The sequence below is a fragment of the Molossus molossus genome, unplaced genomic scaffold (genome assembly GCF_014108415.1).
Source record: "Molossus molossus isolate mMolMol1 unplaced genomic scaffold, mMolMol1.p scaffold_m16_p_9, whole genome shotgun sequence".
Taxonomy (NCBI): domain Eukaryota; kingdom Metazoa; phylum Chordata; class Mammalia; order Chiroptera; family Molossidae; genus Molossus; species Molossus molossus.
Window position 1 is genome coordinate 49,183,312 of NW_023425403.1, and position 25,849 is coordinate 49,209,160.

At 39.7% G+C, this 25,849-nt stretch overlaps 1 protein-coding gene across 12 annotated transcripts in view; it reads right to left on the bottom strand.

Moving 5' to 3' along the window:
* Positions 1-25,849, bottom strand: part of DOCK9 (dedicator of cytokinesis 9) — a 293,010-nt gene that overhangs the window by 63,272 nt on the left and 203,889 nt on the right. For all 12 annotated transcript variants that reach the window (XM_036250431.1, XM_036250430.1, XM_036250427.1 and 9 more), the window contains 17 exons: positions 25,249-25,328; positions 24,978-25,165; positions 24,778-24,843; positions 23,509-23,601; positions 22,341-22,464; positions 21,885-22,006; positions 20,590-20,676; positions 19,890-19,979; positions 18,471-18,586; positions 18,141-18,210; positions 17,087-17,212; positions 16,424-16,495; positions 6,376-6,522; positions 6,072-6,155; positions 5,418-5,529; positions 1,088-1,266; positions 731-844 (listed from right to left, as the gene is read on the bottom strand). In XM_036250431.1, coding sequence (XP_036106324.1) covers positions 731-844; positions 1,088-1,266; positions 5,418-5,529; positions 6,072-6,155; positions 6,376-6,522; positions 16,424-16,495; positions 17,087-17,212; positions 18,141-18,210; positions 18,471-18,586; positions 19,890-19,979; positions 20,590-20,676; positions 21,885-22,006; positions 22,341-22,464; positions 23,509-23,601; positions 24,778-24,843; positions 24,978-25,165; positions 25,249-25,328 — 1,870 coding nt within the window. The remainder of the gene's footprint in view (positions 1-730; positions 845-1,087; positions 1,267-5,417; positions 5,530-6,071; positions 6,156-6,375; positions 6,523-16,423; positions 16,496-17,086; positions 17,213-18,140; positions 18,211-18,470; positions 18,587-19,889; positions 19,980-20,589; positions 20,677-21,884; positions 22,007-22,340; positions 22,465-23,508; positions 23,602-24,777; positions 24,844-24,977; positions 25,166-25,248; positions 25,329-25,849) is intronic.

The window sequence follows — 25,849 nt, forward strand, 5'->3', positions numbered from 1 at the left end:
CACTGAGCTTTCATAACGCATAGGTTAGAACTATGCCTGTTCTTTTTTTAAACCTCCATCCTCTATAAAGATTTGTTGACAACACAAAGAAGATTCTGATGTTTTACAAGATATTTGGCATTAGGAAAGCATGATTTTTAACAAAAATTGAAGGTTTACTGATTACACTCATCTGAGCCAGAAATATAATGTACTAAGTCTTGTGTATTATTATTGTTTTAGTGACAAAAAAAGAGAACAGATATGTACTGGGTTGAATAGTGTCACTCCCAAATGAATGTCTGCTCAGAACTGTAAATGTGACCTTATTTGGAAATAGGGTCTCTGCAGATGTAATTAAGATTTAAGGTGAAATGAGGTCATTCTGGATTAGGGTGAGGCCTAAATCCAATCAATCACTGGTGTCCTTACAAGAAAAGGAGAGGAACTAGACACCAGAGAACAGACACACCAGGGAGAAGGCCACATGAAGATGGAGGCCGAGACTGGAATGACGCAGCCACAAAAGGATTCCAGGCAGCCACTAGAAGCTGGGAGAGAGGCAGGGAACAGAATTTTCCAGTGCCTCCAGGAGGAACTAATTCTCCTGACACCTTGATAGTGGACTTATGGCCTCCTGACTGTGAGAGAATACATCTCTGTTGTTGGGGGCCACCCAGTTTGTGGTGCTTTGTCAGGGCAGCCACAGGAAACCAAAACGAGTTGTGTCTATGTAAGTCTGCTTACGTACACTGCCGGGGTTCACGGGGAAGGGTGACACATCTCTCACGTTGATCCGCTGGACGTTTTCAATCAGCAGACCAAACAGAGGCAGGTAGAGAGTGGCTATCCTTGCTTGATGGCTCTGAAACAAAGGCACACATTATAAGTTTCTCCCAGGCTCTGAGGATTTAATGATGGACTGAGCCAGCACTAGCCACCTCCAGTACTTAGATACTTCCTATAAAGATGGCTGCTAGATTTTACCGCATAAACAGAGAAAAGTCTTAATACTGTTACACTAATTTTATAATTGGTTACTTTCTTTACATTACTTAAAATAGAGGACATTTATCAATGCATATTTCCTTCCATTGGCACCACTCACCCTTGAAGCATATCTGTCATCAAAAGAATGCTTTATCAGCAGATTCTTGAGCACGCTGATGGCAATCAGCCGGACCTCCCTGAACTCCTGGAGGGCGGTCCCCACCTCCCTCAGTAAGAGTCCCACCAAGAAGTGGTTTCTGCAGAACTCATCTGTTAATGAGTAGTCAAGTTGGAGATCTGAAATGAGGATAGAAATTGCTTTAGTTAGAGAGAATGTACCGCTCTTTGAATAAAATAAAAACTAAACCCACTCTCTGTATTCAGCCCACCCTGGGGGTGGCAACAGATAATTGGACTTGGCTTCCAAGGGAAAAGTTTGATTATCTAAAATATTGTTGTACTTAGCACATGGAGATCGTAAATAAAAACAACATTTAAATACAATTAATTGCATTGGATTTTGATTTTTAAGCATATCACATTCTATATAATTCAGTTACTGAACAGTTTTAATGCCAATTTTTGGACTACAGAACAACATATATTACATTACAAATGTACTTTTGTTATTGACATGAACTTTTAAAAGTTTTGGTACTGCCCTGGCCGATTTCGCTCAGTGTTTAGAGCGTCGGCCTGTGGTCCAGAGAGACCTGGGTTCGGTTCCTGCTAAGGGCACATACCTCGGTTGCAGTTTGTCCCCGGCCCTGGTTGGTCGTGCGGGAGGCAGCCACTCGATGTGTCCCTTTCACATCGATGTTTCCCTCTCTCTCTTTTCCTCTCTCTCCCTCCCACTCTATCTGAACAAAAAATGGAAAAATGTCCTCGGGTGAGGATTAAAAAATAAAATAAAATAAAAGTTTTGGTACTAATTAACAATATTTTAGAGGCATGGTCTATAGATAACAAACATGTAATTAAAGAAAGAATAAAAATACATGGTCTATTAAAATGTTCTTTACTAAATGAGTTCATTTACCCATTTCCTGGCCTATATACTCCCATTAAAATCCAATGTGTTCAAAATTGACAAGTTAACATACAACCTATTTATTTTGCTATCACTAAATGAAGAACTTATTTAATGCACAATTTAAAAATATATACTCTTATTGCTTCTGCACATCTAAAAGCAAACAACCTAAAACAAAAGGGACAAAACACCAACCCAAACTAGAAAATCATCATCAAGCTAAATGAGGAAACTATAAGCTCCTCTGGAAAAGAGATACAAGCAAATGTGAAGTCTACTGAGAGAGGCAATGAAAGCAGCTAAGCATCACTCTGAAGCTGAAATACACCTTTTCAGTAAGCTGTAGCTAGGACTTAAATTCTTTATTTATTTATTTTATTTTTAATTTTTTTTTGTTAATCCTCACCCAAGGCTATTTTTCCATTAATTTTTAGAGAGAGTAGAAGGGAGGGAAGAAAGGTGGGGAGAGAAAGAGAAACATCAATCTGACAGAGACACACACGCCCCTCAACCAGGGCTGGAACCCAAGTACGGCAACCCAATGTAAGGTACTGGGAATCGAACTGCAGACTCTTTGGTGAATAGGGTGATGCTCTAACCACTGAGTGACACCAGCCAGGGTAGGATTTAAATTCTTATACTGAATCTATTGTACAGGAAGATCTATTGATCCCTCCTTGGACTTTAGTTTTATATTAGTTACTGCTAAACCTATCCAAAATACTAACCCAAATCCTATGAAACCCTTTAGCAGAAGCAAGAGAAAGATTATTTATCTTTCTAGAATAATCATATCCACTCTTTACTCTATGCCCTGTGTATCCAAGTGACAGCTCACAGCTTGAATTCATATAAACCCCTTAGAAGAAAACTATTTATGGGTTTAATTGTGCATGCGTGTGTGTGAGTGTGCACATGTGCATGTGTGTGTGAGCGTGTGCATGTGCACATGCAGAGAGATGAGGGGCAGTGAAAAGGGAGAGGAAGGAGAAAGATAAAGAAAATACTTATTCCTATCAATGTAAGGTAAATTATCTGTAGGTGACCCATGCCCATTGCCTGGGGCTATCCCTCTTGTCACCAAATACCCAGCATTCTATTAAGAGTTGTGCCAGCCTGCCGGGCAGTAAGGATTTCCTCCTCACTAAGTTCTGCAGGATAAGCAATTGGGCCCTGCTGGGTCAGAGTGGAAGGCAGGCACTAGCACATGTTCACTGCTCAACCAGTGGGTCTAAAGAGCTGCCCTCCGCATCCTGACAGATGAAAGGAAGACAGTCACAGTCCCCAAGTCCAGGGGGGATGGTAACAGATTGTGAGGTGAGGGAGGGTGTGACAAGGTTTGAAGTGAAGGGTGGAGAGCACTTAAGTCCAGACTGGGTGTTGGGAGAGGGTGAGGAGGAGACCTGGCAGGTACTACATAGGAGGTGCTGTGACTGGGGAGTGAGATGAAGATTCCCCCAGCGAGGTGGCTATTTGAGGTTAAGGGGTGTCAAGGGTAGATATGTCACATTTGAGGAGCTGGAAGTAGCAGGTATGTCTCAAATATGGGGACGAGTGGGGAGTGAGACAAGACAGCTGGGCTGGGGTTGGATCGGAGGATACTGAGTAGCTGGCTGTTACCATGGCCCAGAATGTTTTCCCCCAGGTGTATGTATGGCCCAACCCCTCGCTTTCTTCAGATTACCATCTTCTGGTTACCCTATCTCAAATGTCACCCCATTTCACATCCCCTTTCCTTGCTTTGGTTTTTTCTCCTTAGCAACTGTCTCTCTCTAACATTCTGTAAATTTACCTTAGGTAAAACAGCCGGAGATTATCATCCTTGTGTGGATGAAAAAGGGGTATTACAGAAAGTAACCTCACAGGGTGATCTGATCACAAATTCCTAACTGGGCAGGTCATGGTAGGTAGTGATGCCCCAGGCATATAACTTTTTAAGTAAAAGGTTTATCTTCGCTCTAAGCAAGACCTATACATTGTTTTTGTGCATCTAGGTTACATTCCTTTGACATAAGGGCAACCACCCCTAAGAAAGCACATATTCTTGTTAACTATCCTGTCATCTCATTCCCACGTGGCTTTCTCCTACCTTCATGGACTCTTCCGTACCTTCCCTCCTTAATTCAAAAAGCATTAAGGAAGCAGCTGACTGCCATTCTAGGAAGCATTTGAGACGGTATTTCCTGGCAACTGTCATCATTTTTGCTCAAATAAAATCTTACAAAAATTCTTCACAGGTTTGGATGTTTTTACTTGGACACTTGTCCACAACTGTCTCCTAAGGCTAAACATAGCTGGTGCTGGGTAAATATTTGTTGGACATGTGAATGCCAACTTCAGGGCCACAGTTCCTCTTCTCATCCCTTAAAAATCGTCTGAGTCTGGGTGTGGGGGGGGAGATATTTATGCCTCTGAATGAATGCCTTTGTATATTTCTCTCTGAATTTCAGAGTCAGTTGATTCAGGTGTTATTAATAGTTTGGTGGCATCCTCCTACTTTTTCTCTCCTTTCCCATAAGTAATCTGGAGCACATACAAGGCACCCCACCTAGTGAGGATCACCTGGCAGACTGCTTCGATTTACTCAGTGACGATAAAGAAGTCACTATGAGCTAAAGTTAGAGAGGATACAGGACAGTTGATACAGACTCAACATGCAAACGTAAAAGCATGTGAAAAGCCGTGTTGCTTGTGACTTAGGTCACTGCCACTGCTATGGACATGGGCTATGAAAATGGTGAAATAATACACTTTTGGAGTGAGCAGGCTCTGTGTTTGTTTTACTTCTTAAAGAAACATCCTAGAGGACTCAGGAGCAAAAAGCAAGATGCCTCCCTGGGATGTTACAGCAATGTCTTAGTGACAGTGAGACACGTTCCCTGGTTTATCATGAGTTTAGAAACTGGCTGCTGTATGGGAAATGCCTAGATGAAGAGCGCATGGAAGCATTTCAGCAATCACTTGCATTCTTTTTCTTTTACAGGAGGAAAATGCAAGAAAGCAAGTGTCACACCCCACACCTCACACCTACCTACAGGAGTTTCATTTGACTCCACAGTTGGTGAAAGAGAAGCTAATTCATGAGAAAAAAGGAAAAGTGAAACAAATAAAAACAAACTACAGTAAGTAAAATGGATTTCTATTGTTTAAGCAAAAGAATTGTCACACTTAAGAAAAAGTCACACCTACAGGATCTGTAGTCTGGTAAGTTTGCTGAAAAGTAAGTTCCCATAGAACATTTTATCATTTTTTTTTTTTAACATGGAAATTTAACTAGAAAAATACAACCACCAATCCATCAATAAAAAAAAAAAAAATTTCTAAAGTCATGTTGGAATCAAATCTCTCATCTTATTAAAAATAAATGACTTTTGTAGTGAAAAGTCTGTGTAAGTATATGTAAAAGTAAGATTACCTTGGTATCTTTGAATCCTGCCTTTTCCAAATGGCATTGGTAAGTTCAATGGAATATAATGTTCATGATTGCACACCACACGGAGAAATTCAAATTTGTATTCAAAAAGGGTCTGCAGGAAAAAAAAAAGTTTAGTCCTAAGTTAAATGTACCTCACTGGATATTTTATACAGTACCCTAAAAAACATGTAAGAAATAACAGACCCAGTCTTTAGCTTCCTGACCTTCTTGGAACGGCATGCTCTATGCTATTTTAGATTTTAGAATGACCACAGGGATTTGTTTGAAAATTGAGAACACACTTCATTAAAGGATGTTCTCTACTGACTTTTAGGGCATTTATTATTCATGCCCCTCCTATTTCAATAAAGGACTTCAGGCTGCTTACAATTATAGACACAGACTGAATACAATAAAAAAGATGAGCAAGAGAAGGGCCACGGTTACTTCTATTACCTTGCTGAATAAACTATGACTCCCAACACATAAACTTTTAGTTTTGCAGTTAAGAAGTCATTTTGGGTGTTTATGAGAAAATCAAATAGATGTGCCTCTGGGACTGAAAGAAAATTCTGATGTGAATCAAGAGAAACGGGCGGGTTTCTGGAAGTGAATCAGCGAGACAAAAAGAACAGCATGTAACACAAACACTACCTTCGGATCTCCAGGAGCAAAGCAGCTGGTGTAGTTGTTGATCTGCTTAAAGACGAAGCCCCGGTCCATGAAGGTGAAACATCTCTGTGGACAAAACCAACCACGACAGTAAATACTTAGGCCCAAACTTTTTGGAAAGTTGGGTTCTAATAAGTCTTTCTTGTTAGTAAGTATATCCTTTAGCATACAAATATGCCGCATACATTGCATGAGCAACTAACAATGAACTACTATATACTAGTTACTCCTCCAGAAAGGACATTTCAATCACTTAGCTGACACCCTCTGGCCTGGAGCTCCCCACCTTGATGAAGACAGCAAGGCTGTGATTCGCATTCTTAGATGCCTCTGGGTTATCTCGAAACTTCTGAGTGATGTGTGGCATCAGCATATTGACAACTGTTTCCACTGCATGATGATAGGATGCAGGGAATCTCTGGTTTCGCAACACCTGAAAAGAATTTAGAGCAAACATTCAAGTTGCAACCCTCTGGGGGAAAAGATCTCATCCCTGAGTCCATTTAAAACCCCAGCATTCTAACTTATTTATCTGAACTTTATCTTTCTTTTCTCAAAGTACTGTACAAGTATTCTAATATTTCAAATAAGTGCTGTGGATTAGACCTGAGATTTCAAACTTCGGCATGATAAAGACCACTCTGGAGAAGTTTATAAAAACTTGGAGAGGAGCCTGCAGTCACAGAGATGCTGGTCAGGAGCTGCATTTTTCCCGAGTACTTCTGGTGATTTTAGTGCCAGTACCTCTGAGAGAGCTCTTTAGAAAACACTGCCTTAGGTTTGAGCTTCAAGTATTTAAACTGAAAATACATGAATTGGTGAGTATATGTTACCAGTTGAAACTGCTTAGAAGCAGTCTTCTTCAAATTAATTTTAAATGGTAATTTTTCCCCATCAGGAATGCTTACCTAAGAAATTATACAGACCATTCAACAATTAGCTACCACTTACTATACATCTTTTACATGTCGGGAACTGCACTAGATATTTTTATGTACTTTTTCATTAAATTATTATAAGATACTTTAGTGTTTAACCCTCATTTCACAGAGGGTGAGAGAGGTTAAGCAAATATGTCCTCGGTTACAAAATTATCAACTAACAAAGATTCAAATTCAGATCTACCATGAGTCCAAGGCCTGTGCTCTTTCTGTTCCGTGATGCCCACTGCCCCCTCCCTGCCCATAGAAAATGGAACCATTTAATAGCCTGAAGTGTCAAGAAGCTGAATTAGATGCTCCATGCATTTGTCCATTCATGTATGTGATTCTAACAGCCACAACAGGGCAGTATTTTCATTCCCATTTTAAAGATGAGGAAACAGAAACTTAGAGAGATTCAGTAACAAGTACTAAGTGACCTTTTAATATCCTTACTTTCCTCCTCCTTTTTAGTGGTGGAACCCCCAGGTTTTATAGAAACACAGCTGCAAAAGAGACATTTCCCAGCCTGATTTGTGACAGATAAGGCCCATGTCACTGAGTTCGGGCTAATGGGCTGCAAGAGCACGTGACACACATCTCTTTCAGTCATGTCCATGAATGCAGTGGCTTGCCTCTCAAGTTCTTGTCCTTACAATTGCCTGGAATGCATGGTGATGGTGAGCCAGTTTCTCAACTTTGTGGATAAGGATGACACCTAGGCTGGTAACTGAATAGAAGGAGCCTGAGTCCCTGAATGACCTTGGGGGACAAGGTCTCCCACTCTCTGAACTGCCTACTAGTTCATAATTTTTCAAAAAAGGAGATGAACCTTCTATCTTATTTAAGGCACTATTATTTTGGCCTGGTTTGGAACAACCAAACCAGTATCCCAATATGAAACAAGTAGTATTTTGTAAAACTAGAAATGGAACCCAGGTATTTCTGACATAAAAGCATGCTTTATATTATGCATTAAATACCAGAACCTATTATAAACTTTTGAAATACTAGCTCCATAATAATTTAATTTTCGAACCAGTAACAAGAACATCTTTGTAAACTTATAAACTCAAGAATTCATGGCGGTAAAGATCAAGTAATATGAATTTAAAGTGCAGCTACTTTAAAACACAATACAGTAAAATTTGAAATTACAAAGAGATTGTGTTCTATACATGCAACCAATAACCCTATATCCTGAGGTGTTGGCCTCAGAAGATGCTCAGCTTCCAGGAACCCAGGCCAGGCGTGATTGCCAGCAACCCAAGATGGCCATTCCTGAAAAACAGGTCTCCCAAGAAATGCCTGTGGCCTTCAGCATGCGGCGGAGCCAATGGGTGCTAAACCATGAAAAGTGCATGGAGAACTTATAATGATTGGACGGGGTGGAACACCGTGTAAATCTATTAGTCGGTACTATCATAACTAACAATGCAACAACCAGATACTGTATACCCCCTGATGCAGTATAGTGCCAGCTATGAAGTATCCTTGACAAAAAGCAAGTGAAATGAGGTTGAGCCTCTAGATATCACTCCAAGTTTATAGGAAAGATGGGACACAGAACCACGTCACAGAAAACTGTGAAGTTATAATAAGCCAAATCTAGAATGTGGGAAATTCTGAAAGGACAAATGGCCCACTTTCTTCAACAAATACATTGCATTAAACAAATAAAACCAACCAAACAAAAACAAATGCAGAGAAAACAGTTTGAGAATTCAAGAAACTGGAGACACATCAGCCAAATGCAATGTGCGGGCTATGTTTAGATCCCGATTCAGACAAACCAATAGTAAAATGACATTTTTGAGACACCTGGGGGAAAACTGAATACAGACTGGGTGTTAGATGATAACACAGAAATATTGCTAATTTCACTGAGTGTGACATGGTGTAGTTCTGTTTTTATTTTTAAGGCTTTATATGTTAAAGGTGGCACATTAAAAAAGTTTTTACAGATGAAATGATAAAATATTTGGGAATTGCTTTCAAGAGGCTCTAGTAAAAAAGCGTGAGGGTGAACTTACAAAGTAAGAATGGCAGTATGCTGGTAACTACTGAAGCTGGGTGATAGTGACATGAGATCCAATCAACTGTTTCCTTTTTCACATTTATTAAAAAAATTCTGTAATAACCCAGCCGGTGTGGCTCAGTGGATTGAGCATCATCCCACGGACTGGGAGGTCCTGGTTTGATTCCCGGTCAGAATACATTTCCAGTCAGGTTCGGGCTCAATCCCCAGTGGAGGTGTGCAGGAGGCAGCAGATCAGTGTATCTCTCTCACAATGATGTTTCTTTTTTTTTTCTTCTTTATTGAGTTTTTTTGAAGAGAGGGAGAGAGGGATAGAAACATCGATGAGAGAGAACATCTATTGGCTGCCTCCTGCCTGCCCCCCCACAACCTGGGCATGTGCCCTGACTGGGAATCAAACTGGTGACCTCTTGGTGCATGGGTCGACACTCAACCACTGAGCCACACTAGCCAGGCTCACATCGATGTTTCTATTTATATCTCCCTCTAAAAAAATCAGTAAAAACATATTTAAAATAATTTTTTCTGCCTTCGACAAAATCCAGCATCCATTTCTGATAAAAACACTCAGCAATGTGGGAATAGAGGGATTATATCTTGACATAATAAAGGCCATATATGAAAGACCTACAGCCAACATCATACTCAATGGGCAAAAACTAAAAGCATTTCCCTTAAGAACAGGAACAAGGCAAGGATGCCCACTTTCACCACTCTTATTTAACATAATACTGGAAGTCTTAGCCACAGCAATCAGACAGGAAGAAAAAATAAAAGGGGTCCAAATTGGAAAGGAGGAAGTGAAACTGTCATTATTCGCAGATGACATGATACTATACATAGAAAACCCCAAAGACTCCATCAAAAATTTACTAGACTTAATAAATGAATTTGGAAAAGTAGCAGGATACAAAATTAACGTCAAGAAATTGATGGCATTCTTATATACCAATGATGAACTCACACAAAGAGAAACTAAGAAAACAATCTCATTTACCATTGCGGCAAAAAAATTAAGATAACTAGGAATAAACTTAACCAAAGAAATAAAAGACCTATTCGCAGAAAACTACAGGTCATTGAAAAAAGAAATAGAGGAAGATATAAAAAAGTGGAAGCACATACCCTGTTCATGGATTGGAAGAATTAACATCATTAAAATGTCCATACTACCCAAAGCAATCTATAGATTCAATGCAATCCCCATCAAAATACCAATGACATACTTCACAGAATTAGAACAAGTACTTCAAAAGTTCATATGGAACCAAAAAAGACCTCGAATAGCCACAGCAATCTTGAAAAAGAACAAAGTTGGAGGGATCACATTACCAGATTTCAGGTTATACTACAAAGCCACTGTAATCAAAACAGCCTGGTACTGGCACAAGAACAGGCATATAGACCAGTGGAACAGAGCAGAGAACCCAGAAATGGACCCAAGGCAATATGCTCAATTAATATTTGACAAAGGTGGCAAGAGCATACAGTGGAGTAAGGACAGCCTCTTTAATAAGTGGTGCTGGGAAAATTGGACAGCTACAGGCAAAAAAATGAAACTAGACCATCAACTTACACCCTACACAAGAATAAACTCAAAATGGATAAAAGACTTAAATGTGACTCATGAATCCATAAAAATCCTAGAAGAAACTGTAGGTAACAAAATTTCAGACATCATATGCAGCAGAATTTTCACTGATACATCACCTAAGGCAACAGAAACAAAGAAGAAAATGAACACATGGGACTACATCAAACTCAAAAGCTTCTGCACAGTGAAGATACAATCATCAAAACAGAAAGGCTACCCACTGTATGAGAGGGCATAATTGCCAATGATATATCAGATAAGGGGTTAATTTCCAATATATATACAGTGCTCATACAACTCAACAAAAGGAAGACAAAGAATCCAATTAAAAAATGGGCAGAGGAACTAAATAGACACCTCTCCAAACAGGACATACAAATGACCAAGAGACATATGAAGAAATGCTCAACATCACTAATCATCAGAGAGATGCAAATTAAAACAACAATGAGGTATCACATCACACCTGTCAGAATGGCCACCATCAACAAATCATCAAACAATAAGTGCTGGCGAGGGTGTGGAGAAAAGGGGACTCTAGTACACTGCTGGTAGGAATGCAGACTGATGCAGCCACTATGGAAAACAATATGGTGTTACCTCAAAAAATTAAAAATTGAAGTTCCATTTGACCTAGTGATCCCATTTCTAGGAATATATCCTAAGAAACCTGAAACACCAATCAGAAAGAATATATGTACCCCCATGTTCATAACAGCACTATTTACAATAGCTAATATCTGGAAACAGGCCAAATGTCCATCAGTAGACGAATGGATAAAAAAGCTATGGTACATATACACAATGGAGTACTATGCAGCTGTAAGAAAGAAAGATCTCTTATCCTTTGAGACGACATGGAGGGACCTGGAAAGTATTATCCTAAGCGAAACAAGCCAAACAGAGAAAGACAAGTATCATATGATCTCACTTATTTGTGGAATACAATGAACATAACAGTCTGAGGAATGGGATAGTCCCAGAGATGTAGAAGTGGGGTACAGACTGACAATCCCCAGAAGAGGGGGTGGTGGGGGAGAGATAAACCACAGAACTTATAGGCATGTATGCATGAACAATGGACATGGACAACAAAGCTGGGGACAGGGCGGGGAGGGAGAGGGAGGGGGACATCAGTGGGGGCAAAAGGAGAAACATCTGTAACAAAAATAAATTAATTAATAAAAAATTTTTTTTCTGTTATAAAAAGTTTTTATTAAAAAAGAAAGAAAACATGGCCCTGGCAGGTTTTGCTCAGTGGTTAGAGCGTTGGCCCACGGACCAAAGAGTCTCGGGTTCACTTCTGGTCTAAGGGCACCATACTTTGGTTGCTGCTCAATCCAATCCCTGACCCTATAGTACAGAGGCAACCAATTGATGTATCTCTCTAACGTCGATGTTTCTCTCTCTCCCAACTTTATCTATCAGTGGAAAAATATCCTTGGGTGAGGATTTTTAAAAAAAGAAAGAAAATATGGTGAAGAATGGTGGATAATTAACACACAAAACAACAATGCTGTTCAGTGATTAGGAGATGACAACTCGGTGTCTTTGAAGATGGAAATGGCTCTCTGCAGTGACAAACAGCTATGGTGGAGAATTATAATTTGGCAACAATACAATGAGATAAGATATACATTTAAAGGTAATAAAGACTGGGGTAATTAGACATTTTTCTGGAGAGTACTATAAACTGAAATGGAAGAAAATCATTTAGAATATTGGCTGACATCCAGGGTGGTGAGTATATAAGATCTAGCTCAGCGGAGAGGCTGCTGAAATGCTACGAGACTTCTCAGCCAAACAAAATCCCAACTCCTGACCAGGTCCTGCTGCGGTAGCTCCACTCTGTTGCTGTAGCATCCCGGGTGGCCCAGCCATGCCATCTGCTCCTCCGACGAATGCTGCTGGTGTGGACTCTGCCTGTCCACACCAGATCAGCCTCCTCAGGCCAACTTGCTGTGTTCCATGCCCCCCTCTCCTCTCCTGCTGTGAGCCCAACACCTTTGTGCCATCCTGCTGGCTGCTCAGCTCCTGCCAACCGAACCCTCAACTGAGTGGAATCTCCCTGACCCATACTCAGCCTTTCTGTGAAGGGTCTTGTGAGCCCCCCTGCTAGCAGCCACATCTTTGCAGACATCGGCAATGGGCTACACCACGTCCTACATGTCATGCTGTCTGGGCTCCAACAAATGCTTAAGTAACACTTAAGGGTATATATTCATCCTATCCTATGCTAGGTGTTCCAACTTTCTTAAAGTACACCTGTGGAATGCCAGCAATTTGCTTGATTCAATGTGGAAGGACAGGAAATTCAAAATGAGTCTGCTGAAATTATAGTTGCTAAATATAAATGACAGAAAAAACTGACCTAAAATATGTTGCCCATTGAAGCAGTGTCGAGTAGGGGGTTATAAACTTAGTAGGCCTCAATGAGATCAACTCAAAAATCACTTACTTTAAATTCCAAGCACATGTCAACTATGAAACACTAGAGTCTTATTTTGCTTATTTTAGATGCTAGTTCAAAGAGAGGCTCTGACCCACAGCCTTCCTCAGCAAATGTAACAAAGTGTAGTTTGATTGCCTGGGTATGCGAAGGTGGGCATATTTGGCCACCTCCATCTTCAGAAAGAGTGTAGCATCAGAAGCAAGCAGAACAGCATGCAAATTTACCCTTTCATACAAATGTGCACCAGACAGAACAACCCCACTAACATATGAAGTGTACACTAACATATGAAGGACTCTGCTCAGCATACGCTATGCTCCCAAATGCAGATCAACACCACATATCTTTGGGAAGGACACTTTCAGCAACACCAAAAGCATTATCTGTCTCTGATAGGAATCTGTGGCCCCGGTGCCCCTACAAGACAGGTGTATGCCTGATCATGGCATTTAAAGAAAAACTCACCAATGAGGAAGAAAATGAGGTCAGGATTATAAACACATTGGATGATATTAATAATCTTCAGTCAAAAAAATATGTAAAAACTCTGAGGGGATTTGATCATGATCTTGGAAATCACCAGTGGTACAGGACTGGCGATCATGAACTTGTTATTTAAATTCAGAACCCTGAGATCATGGACTAGGACATACAATTCTTAAGATATAAGTATAAGACAAATGTAAAAATCACTAATTCAAACATATAAAACTCATCACTCCTAAGATATAAGGCAAACTGAATGAAGGCTTCAAAAAATGTGAGAGAGGTTCCAAGATCAATAATGCATGATTTAGGGAAAGACTGGCATGGTTTCTGGGGTGACACAGAAGAGGAAGTCAGAAGGGAGCCTTCCAAAAGTGAAAATGTTCAACTCTCCCAAGTGGTAAGTAGGTGTTCTGAATCTCTTTTTATAGTAAATTGTTACAGTTAAGTTTTCTCCTTTTGGATGCTAGTGTTTATTTTTAAGCTGGATAACAGTTTTAAAATAAGCTACGTCAAAAAATTCTCTGAATACTGTTTTAGCACCAAGACACAGTTTACTTCCGGAAAAGGTTGTGCATGGCAGCATTTGAGTGGTTTGTCCCACAGAGTTCCCAAAACAAACTATCTCCCAGCTATCAGGCTGGAAATGGCAGGGCATCTGGGATGCGTCCTTGGCTCTGCTCAGTTGTGTGATGACGGGCAGGTGACTTCACGGGTCTATACTTCCATCTCAACTTCTGTGACATAAGGGAGGAATTGGGCCAGAAGGTAGCTTTCAGGTCTCTACTATCCCTAAAATTCTATGGTTTAATTTGGCCTCTGGAGTAAAGAACACATGCAATGGAGTCCCTTTATTAATTGTCTATTACAGGTCTCAGAAAGTTATCATTGATACTTGATTTTAAATACACTTCTTAGGTTTCTAAAATGTTCATTACCTCCTTGACCATCGTTCCCATGGTCTAATGATACATTTTCCCACCTAAATTTGTAAGGGCACAAGCAAGACACACTACATTTAACTGTGTAACCCTTGAGCCTGCACACAATAAGGGCTCAAGGAATACTATCTGAACAAATCAGTTATATTTGTAAATATAAGCAAGTCTTCAGTCCCTCTGAAGTGATTATATTTACTTAGAGTCCAAAATAATAAAAAACCTAGTGGAACCTTGTTATGGACTGAATTATGTCCTCTCAAAATTCATATGTTAAGGTCCTGCACCTCAGAATATGACGGTATTTGGAGACAGGGTCCTTAATGTGGTAATTAAGTTAAAACACGGTCATTAAATGGGAGTTAATCCAACAGGGCCGATCCTAAGAAAAGAAAAGGTTAGGACACAAACATGTTCAGAAGGAAGACAGTATAAAGATGTGGGAAGAAGACTGCCATCTAAAAGCCAAGGAGGGAAGCTGCAAGAAGAAATCAACCTGCAGACATCTTGATCTCAAATTTTCAGCCTCCAGAATTGTGAGAAAATACATTTCTACTGTTTAAGCCACCCAGGCTGTGGTAGTTGTTATGGCAGCCCAAGCAAATGAATATAGGCCTAAAGCCTATCCTGCACATGACAACATTTCTATCAGAAAGGTAATATATCCAAATACAATGCATATGTGCATGTGTGTGCACGTATACTAGCTGCACACTGCCAAGTAGACAGTCTGCTAGATTTTTCCCTTGGCAGGCCATTCTGGCATGATTTAGATGGTGCCTTACTCTGTGAAAGGCAGGGCCCACCTCCATCTGGCATTTCCCTGTGTGCTAAAACTGGATTTAAAAGAAAAAAAAAGGAAACCATCTGGTCAGGCACCAGTGCCCATTCCACGAGAGGAAACTACAACTTTATGTTCTGAACCACCAACCTCCTACCTGACAAAATCCATCAGCCTTTCCCAAGGCTTCTTCCTAGAGTCCAGATGGCCTAGATCCTGACCCTCCCTGCCGGTGACTCTGCCCTCCTTCCCACATACACTGAGAGAGACTGCCAGGCACCACAACCGCTGCTCCCTGCAGAAGTGCCTCCGGCTCTCACCCAACTCCTCCAGCCTCCACTTCTATACAGTTACAATGCTGCAAGAATTCATAGTCACAATGGCAACTGCAAGACTGTGCATTTTAGAAGGAGCTCTGTGACTTGCCACCTGTGCATACTGCTTTGGAATTTTAGAAAAAATTATCTACACTCAGAAAGCCAGCAGCAACCAGTTATACCCTGATAGGCATCAGTCTGGATATGAGCCTAGGGACAGCACAGGGACCCAGACAGTCTTACAAGCACATACCCAGCGCCTTGGAGAGGAGGGCTGTGGGGAGACTAAGTTATCTCAGAGTCCATTCATTGGTTACAGAAGTAGCATGAGACACTCGTCCAGGTCCCTAAGAAATTTCTAAGCTGTTCAAGACACTTAAGAAACACTAGGTAAAGGCATTTTAAATGAATGCTTACACTACTATTCCCATTTCAACAAACTTGAAGATTTCTGAGCTACTCAAAGAAAACGACACATTTTTCTTTGGACTTAATAACACAGTGCTTGAGGAATGTGGGCTTCAGAACCAGTGTGGTTTCGAAACCGGGCTCCCTCCATTAGATAGCAGCATGACCTTGGGCGAGTAGCTCAAGCATCCTGGACTCAGTTTCTTCATTTATAAAATGAGGGGTAAGATGAATACTTTCTCCATAGGGTTGTCGTGAAGCTAAAATGCTTTATTATTGGAAAGCACTTAAAAGAGGACTGTAAGCCCACAGAAAGTGTTAATAAATGTTAGCTACAAACACAATGAAAGAAACTTTTCCCTAAGAACCACCACACAAGTCCTGATATAAAGTGACATACCTTAACTTTGGAGTTCTCTATCAAATGCTGAGCCATGGATTTGATCAATACATCAAAGAAAAACCACGAATACTGAAAGAAAATAAAAAGGATTCTAGTGAGAAAATCAACCAATTAGAAGATACGTTTATTCTCTTAGGCTGGCAATGTTACTGATGTAAAACAAATGTGACCAAATAACATGGCCGAACCTCTTGGCTAATTATTATCAGAGCAGAGGTGTGTGGCAGGTGTTCTGCTTTCATATGTCTGACAGTAAGTGACTCCATCCCACCAGGAAATAGGGCATACAGGCTCAGCATGGCACAACCCACACAAGAGGCACTGCTCAATGAGATGTGCGCTTTCTTTTTGGCTAAGTCTCGCCGGCTGACACTTGCCTGTACAATCTCTAACTCATGGTCCTCTGATGATTCAGATACAATGATTTATTCTTACCTAAGAGCCCATGGAACTTTCAATATCTAGTCATTTGCAGCTTCAATAGGAACACCAGTATAAGTAGCAAAGTTGGTACTGAAGAGCTAACTCTGTTACCACTTTTTAGGAGGTGGTGATTGTATTCAAAAGCACACAAAAAGGGTGAATTGATCCAGCTGAGGAGTTTGCATTTTCTTTAATCAATTTCAGTACTGTAGAGTCACACTGGCCCTCCCAACATACCTTAAGTAGTTTGTTGCTGGTGAGAAAATCAGCAGAAGGCTTGAGAATGGCAGTCATGGATTTGGCCAGTTCTTCATGCACTGTCTTATATTCAGAGGCAATATACGGCTCAGCCTTATACGCATACTTGGAAGAAGAGAGAAAGATGCTTTAATGCACTGATTCTCCAAGCTGAGCTGAAAGCTGCAGAGGGCTGGGGAGACACTAAGGCTCCAGAGGATGAGGATCAGGGACCGAGGTATAATTGCATGGGCGGGAGAGGAAAGTGTGGAAATGGAAGGGGGGCGGAAAGGTCACTGTCATGTGACAGAAAGAGGGAACTGGGGATGTCTTCGGGAATCCATCTAAATAAGTGAATCACTTGACTCAGGTCAGTGGTCCTCCAGCCCACAGCTCCATCTCCTAAGAACTTCATGAAGTGAAATGTGTCACATGACACTGCGTAACTGATTCCCTGAACAACTCAAACTTTATTTGCTAAACGTTAACATAGCTATAATTCATAGGGTATCAAAGACTAAAGGGAATATGTGTAACTGTGTAGAATAGTATGTGCCACTATGCTTACTGAATACTATATATTAATGAAGAACTCATTGATATTTATCCCAACAACACCTTTTGCTGTCCCAAGGAGTCATCTACTCAGATGGAGGTCAAGGCTAACTAACCTTCCTATCTTGGGAGAAACAGTTTTCCTGGAAATTTTAGATGAGAAAAGAAACTTTAAGATAACAAGCTATACCAGAGGCCTAGCTAAGAGTGAGTTAACAGTCTTCTTTAACCATCACTTGGGTCACATTATTTGCAAAACCATTGAAAGAAAAAAATGTAGCTGACAAAATGACATTAAGTGAATAAATGAATGGCTGTCCCTCTTTGGCCTTCTCTCGTCTAGGTGCAAGTACTGGCTGTGTGACAGAAAAGAAAGCAGAGGTATTACGTTTCATCGCAAAGTACATCCCAAAATAACTAGATTTTTAAAAAATAAGTTCTTAGAAGGAAAATTGGAGAGCCACAGACTTAAGTGATCGGGACAGTTTATTTTACATACCTTAACATATGACCTCAAGTGGCTCTCCAATCCTTCCTCATGGCACTGGGCAACCACATGAATAATGACCCTACACACCATAGGAATGAATAAAGCAATGAATTGTAATGTGAAAATGGAAACATTTCATTATTATCACGGTAGAACAATGATGATGCTACTGGCACCACAGGAAACAAGGAATTAGATGGGATCTCTACATATGGGATCAAAAGAAATTTCTTAAATATAACATTTAACACATACTAGCTCCCCGGATATGTATGATTGTGCTCCAGATGTGGACAGACTGAAAGGGAAGAAGAGCATCCACCTCTCCACCTCCCTCACCGTGTCACGTTGACTGCAACTTCCTCATGACTTGCTCTGGTGAGCACGCGAAACAGCTGGTTTAGGATAGTGGGCAAGAAGGCGATCATCACGTGGCCTTCCATTGCATGCAGGCTCTATAGACATGGAATACCAATGTTCAAGTTATTCTTTGAAAAGTAAACCAACCCTAAGCAATTTCCACTCAGTTTCAAATACAGATGGAAGAAGTCTATCTAAAACAAATGGAAGGCAGTGGCAGGCAGGATAAGGGACAAAGATGTCCATGTCTTAATTCCCAGAACCTCTGAATATATTACATGGTAAAGGGAAATTAAGGATGCTAACCAGCTGGCCTTACAACAGAAGGACACACCTGGATTTACCCAGGTGGGCTGATGTAATCACAGGAGTCCTTTAAAGTGGAAAAGGGAGGCAAAAGAGGAGGGTCTGAGGAGATGTGTCTAAGAAAGAATTGTCAGAGGTACAACTTTGTTGGCTTTGAGATAGATGAAGTAGCCACAAGCCAAGGAATGAAAGCAGCGTTTAGAAGCTGAATAGGATAAGAAACCAGACTACCCTAGTTTCCAGAAAGGAAACTCCCTATTAATAACACCTTGATTTTAGACCAGTGAGGCTCATGTCAGACTTCTGACCTATGGAAGTGTAAGATAATAAATTTGTGTTGTTTGAAGTTACCAAGTTTGTGGTAATTTCTACAGAACAACAGGAAACTAATAGAGGCTCTCCTTCAAGTCACACGGCTCTCTCTGAGGCAGCTGAGAGGGGATTTGGCACAGCAGTGATTCCATTTTCCTTGCTTAACTCAAACAAACTTCTACTCCATCTCTCATGTTTCATACATTTTGTGCCCATGCCTAGAATGCCCTTTTACAACTGTCTTTTTAAAAATATTCCCCCAAAATCATGTTCTGGATGGAACTCCCTTAGACAAACCCTCCTTGCTCCCATATGCAAGGACTCCAGGAGTCTCCCTAACCCTGCACAAAGCTGGGGTTGCTGGCATGTATTATCCGGGGTTTTTGTGTTTGTTTGTTTTTAACCCACCTACTGTGCATTCATGAAACTTATGTTATCTCCTACAATGAACTAGAAGTTCCTTCATGGTGAGACTAAAGTTACTGCTTCTTATGTGTCTGTTACTGTGCTGCGTGCCCAGTGGGCACTCAACATGGAGGGCCTCGGTTAAGTGAGGGGTGTCTTATGCAGGGAACAGTACATGTTAGGTCTGGTCTGAGAAAAGTATGCGTGGGACTAGAACGGAGGTAGGAGGAACACTATTTCTGCGTCCCCTTCTTGACACTATCTAAAACCGTATAGAAGCTGTTGGTGTGAGCGCATCTAGCTAAGAGCACCACCAAAAAGAAAACACAATCAACTCCAGACTCATTAAAAAGGGGTTACTAAGCCATCTGATACCTTAAGGTACTTTACAAGTTCATTCCCTAAGGCTTGGGCTCCAGATTCAGTTTTCTGACAGTACTGGAAAAAATTATGCAAATGCTGATCCTGGGGGGTGGGGGGAAGAAAAGAAAAGGAAAGTTTATTAGCATATCTGCTGTAGAAATAAAAGTATTTGCTTCTTATAGCATGCATATTTTATTTAGACTATGAAAACTGATCATATAAAAATGCAAACATCAGAGAGATAAAAATAAAAATGAAATTTAAACAGTATTTCAAAAGATCCTCCCAACAAAGGAGGAAAACTGTTAAGAAATGTAACTTGGCCCAGCTGGTGTGGCTCAGTGGATTGAGTGTTGTCCCATGGTTCTAGGTCAGGGCACATGCCCAGGTTATAGGCACGATCCCCAGTAGGGGGTGTGCAGGAGGCAGCTGATGGATGTTTTTCTCTCACATCGATGTTTCTCTCTCTCTCCCTTCCTTTCTCTAAAAAATCAATAAAAACATTTAAAAAAAAAAGAGAAAAGTTACCTGTACTATTCATTTATTTCAGTACAAATGAGCACTTATATGTACTTCCTTTCTTCAAAAGAGGACTTATGGAGTATAAATATTTCCATATTACATATCAATTAGACTTTTGTTTTGCTAAAAAAAAATCATACAAACTCATTCACAGAACAATCCCTGCTAATTTTAAAAGAATAGTGCGTACCTGAGTATACACTGTGGAAACCAGATGAGTTGAAACTTTCAGCAGTGGCTTGCTTCCATCTACCCATTTAATTTCTGGACCACAATGCTGAAAAATATAGGGAGAACAAAACATCCCAACATATTAGTGATCTTGGCTTCAATCATCATCGTGAGTGAGGGTACTGATGAGGTGCTGAAGACCCAAACAGCTTTGACGACTTGACAGTCATGCCTATGCCTGGTTCGCAGCAGAATGCAACCAACACTCATTTCTGCCCACTTCCCTTCCCCAAATATGGTGCTCTTCTTAGTGGTTTTCTAAGTAATCCTTTCGTTTAGTTGCAGCTGTAAGAACTACTGTCCATTTGAGAGGGAAAGAATCCTATTTCACCAATGACAACCAAACTCAAGTTCAGGATTCTGAAAGTGATTGCACAGGTACCAGATAAAGTGAATAGGACAGTAAGTATTCCTGTCACAGTTAAGGGCTCAACATCTGTGCTTATTTTAATTTCAGAAACCTCCGTTTTTCTAATGTTCAGATTAGGAATTGCAACTTAATGCTATATGGCTTAACCTTATTTTGGGATATTTTAACTACTTGTCCATAACATGGGCCCACACTGGGTACTATTAAACTGTAGAGAAACATTAAGCTATCCAAAATGAAAGGAAACAAACCTTATTGAAGTATGTTACAAAACTGAAGTCTACAAAATCTAAGATAGCTAAAAAAATGCAAAATGCAACGGCCGGTTTGGCTCAGCGGTTGGAGCATCCGCCTGCAGACCAGAGAGTCCCAGGTTTGGTTCCCTCTCAGGGCATGTACCCTCCCCCCCAAAATGCAAAACCCACAAACCAATTGGAAAAATCTGAGACAATTCAGGCATTAGTGAATCAGAAAAGTATCAGAATGAGCTACCACGTGGATGAGATATTTGCTTACTACCCTTATTACATTAAAAGGTGATAGACAGTTCCTAATCATTTGCATGGTCCCAAGAATGCATCCTTGTTTGAGCATGGCTAGCTTGCAGAGATTTCCTACCTCATCCAGCATCTCCAGGTCTTCATGTCCCTGGTGAGACATTGCTACTTCTGGGCTTATACTAACATGCCCAAACTGTAATTCTAGATTGTGACACTGTTAGTGGCACTGTCTTCCAATGGCCTAAGTTTACTTGAAAATGAATAACAAAAACCAAAATGCTGGGACTGGGAAAAATACTACATTTTTTTTGTGTTATTGTTGCTTTAGTTGATCTTTAATATTTTCTAAAGGAACTGGGATAAATCAATCTTAAAGTCCTATACCCTGCCCATCCCAAGCTCCTGGTAGCCAAGGTAGCCAGATGGGAGATTAGCTGAGACGGGCATGTGCTGCTCATTGGTCACCACCCTTCCATCTTTCAGAAGAGGAAGCCAGGAATATCCAACTGTTGAAACAAAGAACAAAAAAATTCACTGTAAGTGTATAAAAACTTATGAAAGAAAGCCAATGTTACCAAATTGTCTGATCTTTAAGAACTGTTGATATCAATCAGGGTTAAGAAATTGAAAAGACCCTGAATACAGTCTCTGCAGAATACTTTGAGATTAGAAATCTAAAATTAAATTTTATAGAAATTTCCACACATAAGTCAGGCATGCTACATTCACAAATGTCATCTAAAATCTCCTTTGCAAAAGGATGCAAATTCAGATCAAAATGAAATTTAAGAGCCTAATGTGTACATTATAAACAATCAAAGGAATGATGACATTTCAAACCTTGTGTTTCAACAACATCCTTCTTCTTTGTGCTTCCTTTACTTGAATTATCACAGCTGACATGGAAAAATGTGAACAACAAGTGGTGCTTTTCATGTAGCTGGGTGGGCAATTCTATTTTAATCTGCAAGGAAAACAAAAAGAACAATTTTTCTAATATTCCAAAACAGCAAAATTTCTTGGTGAAAGCAGCCACACAACATGTCACCCAATGGGTAAGTGTGCATTTGGTCTCCAAACAGATAGTAACATTTGCAGTCAAAGAAATCTGAGACTGTAAATTGAGCTCAAGAAGACATGGAATCCTTAATACAATGTTATACCGTTAATGGGCTGAGTATTTGTGTCCTTGCCACCTCCTCCCAAATTCACATGTTGAAATTCTAAGCCCCCAAGGTGATGGTATGAATAGGGGCCTTTGGACGTGATTAGGTCATGAGGGTGGAACACTCATACATGGGATTAATGCTCTCATATAGAGGAGATCCTGTGGAGCTCCCAGCCCTTTCCACCATGTGCGACCACAGCTGAGAATCTGTGACCTGGGAGATGGCCCTCGTCTAACCATGCTGGCACTCTGATCTCAGACTTCCAGCCTCCAGAACTGTAAGCAATAAGTATTTGCTGTTTGAAGCCAGTCAGTCCATGGTACTTTGTTATAGCAGCATGAACAGACTAAGACATTACTGATCAATAACAGGAACTGGAAAACACATGAGAGAAACCACTAAATTAACTTAACACAGCCAAGGCACGATGAAAAACCAGGGTAGAACATTTACAAATAGAATTCATACAGCAGTTTTAATGAACTACATATAATTTTACATAAGGAAACCTAACAGTAAGAAAGGTCCAACAAATGTAACTATAATTAAGTATGAATTTGAAAGAAACTGTTAGAATTATTAATTGTGGTAATGATAGAGGAGGAATTTTAATTTTTTCTTTTCTATATTATCTCCATTTTCCAAGTTTTTACTTTTTACAATAAATATATTACTTTTATAATTAGAACAAATTATGTAAAATAAATAATTCAACATTTAGTTCTATCACTGTGATTTTAGTATACTATGTAGCTTCTCTTGGCTTTTGCATTACTAAGCAAAGAACTTGGAGTGTTCCTTAAAACTGATTAAACTGGGTTTTCCCTTGAAAATCTTACCTCATCATAAAATTCTGGGTTTTGATGATGGTGTAAAACTGCAGCAAAGGCGCTTCTTGTGAACAACGGCCCACCAGGTCTGCCGTAAATGCACTAAAATAAGAGTTAGCAAAGGGAAACACCAGCATTCAATTAAGAGAGTAAGAAATTGAACTCAGATGTGTTGTAAAGAACACTCCTAAAGTATAAACATAACCATCTCTGATAGATTTCTTCTGCCTGTGAGATTCTAGACCTGTAAGCCCCCTTACTTCTGGGCCCAACTCACCCTCTAGCTCACCTCGGAGCCCTCCCACCCCTTCATGTTGTAGCTCTGAACCAGACCTTGCTCACTATTCCCATTCACACTTCCCTGCCTCTGCTTACGCAATCCCTCTGTCTCAACAAGCTTCCCCTTCTGTGCACCCCAAGCAAATTCTCATGCACCCTTCAAGAAATGATTAACTCCTTCTTCAGTCTCCCTTCAGCATTTTTCTGATCTAATATATTCAGTTTTATAAAATAAACCATTTCAGTAACTTCTGTATGCCAGGAGTTTTTTTGTTTTCCATAACTGTCTTTTCCACCAAACTATGAAATTCCTTGAGGGCAAAAACTATACTGCATTATTCTTTGCAACTTTGTCTACTCTTCTTGCAAAGTCATTTTCACAGTTTTAGTAAAGAATTTGGGCTCTGGAGCCAGACTGCCTGAGTTTGAACATCAGTTCCACTAATGTATGACCCTAAGCAATTTATTTAAATTCTGTGCATTCATCTTCTCATCTAAAAAATGTAGATAATAACAGTACCTAACTCAAAAGACTGCTATGAGAATGAAAGGAGTTTAATACCTCTAAGGCTCTAACAGCAGAGCCTGGAATGTAATAAGCACTCAATAAACATTAAGAATCTACTAGTATGATTATTACCATACTATAATAAACTTTTAATAAATGTCAGTATATTATTTTTTTAATTATCATTTTTATTATAATTCTTAGCACTCATACAATGCCTGGCTCATAGCAAGTGTACAATGTTTACTAAATTGAACATGCATAAGAAACCTTCATCCCTAAAATGTATAACAAAACAGAAATAGTCAATTAGGAGCAAAAATTCAATTATTCCATACTCTGTAAGGTTCAACATATGTGGTTATATGTTGCAATGTCATCTGTTTTTGTATTTGTGCCAATTAAAATGTGCTAAATTCCTTTAGTTGTGCAATATCAAGCAACTGCCTTATAAAAATGGGAAAATGGGAACATATACATAGAACACAAACCTTCAAAGGCTGAGAGTCTTCCTCATCTGAATCTTTGAATTCAATGCAAATAGCAATATTTCTGGCCTGTAGTATATTTAAAGAAAAAAATGAAAAAAAAAACAAAAACAAAAACATAAAAAGCCAGAATATATATTTATAAAAGAACATGAGAAGCCAAAACCTGATACCAAAAATGAAACCTCAATCTTTGCACGCACCTTGGCAAAAGATTTCTGACTGTCATATTTCAAGTACTTAGGATAAACATAAAGGTGATTGTTGTAGATGGTGTAGGGCTGAGTATGTTTTGGTATGCAGGGCACAAATTCCTCTACTTCAAATGTGACTGGAGTTTTTGCACAAGTTTCAAATGGCTTTATAGGAATGTAGGATGAATTGACATAATCTGAAAAATTAAAAACAAACAAATTGAAGTAAAAAACAAACAAAATTTTATCTGTTTACTACACAGAACTTATTTATACTTACTAGGAAAGTCTGAGGAAACATTATCAATTGTAATGTCTAGATTGCCCAGAATCACTGGGAGCTTAGCCATCTTCTCTGGTCTACAAACAAAGAAAAGAAAAATCAAACATTTAGTTAGGTGAGCTTTAAAACCTAACTTCTAGAGAGCACTTCCCAGAGAAATATAATGCAAGCCACAAAAGTGGTTGTAAACTTTCTAGTAGCCACATTAAAAAAAGTAACACGTAAAATTAATTGTGAGAATACATTTATTTTACCCATTATATCCAAAATATTATTTTAATATGTAATCAGTATAAAAAGTTCATTCTGATTATTCAAAACCAGATGTGCATTTTACACTTACAGCTCATTTCAGTTTGGACTTGCTATATTTCAAGTGCTAAATAGCCACATGTGGCAGTGGCCAATTAGTTGGATAGCAAAAGTCTAGATACGAACACCAGCAAAAAGGTAAAGTTTCCCTGAACCATTCCAACCTCACCATACATTCTTGGCTCATTTAGAATCATGAAAATTCAGAATTAGAAGTCATCTTAGTCTCTAGTGTCTAGCAAAATGCAGGTACAGAGCAGGTACTCAATGACATGTCTGGTGTTTG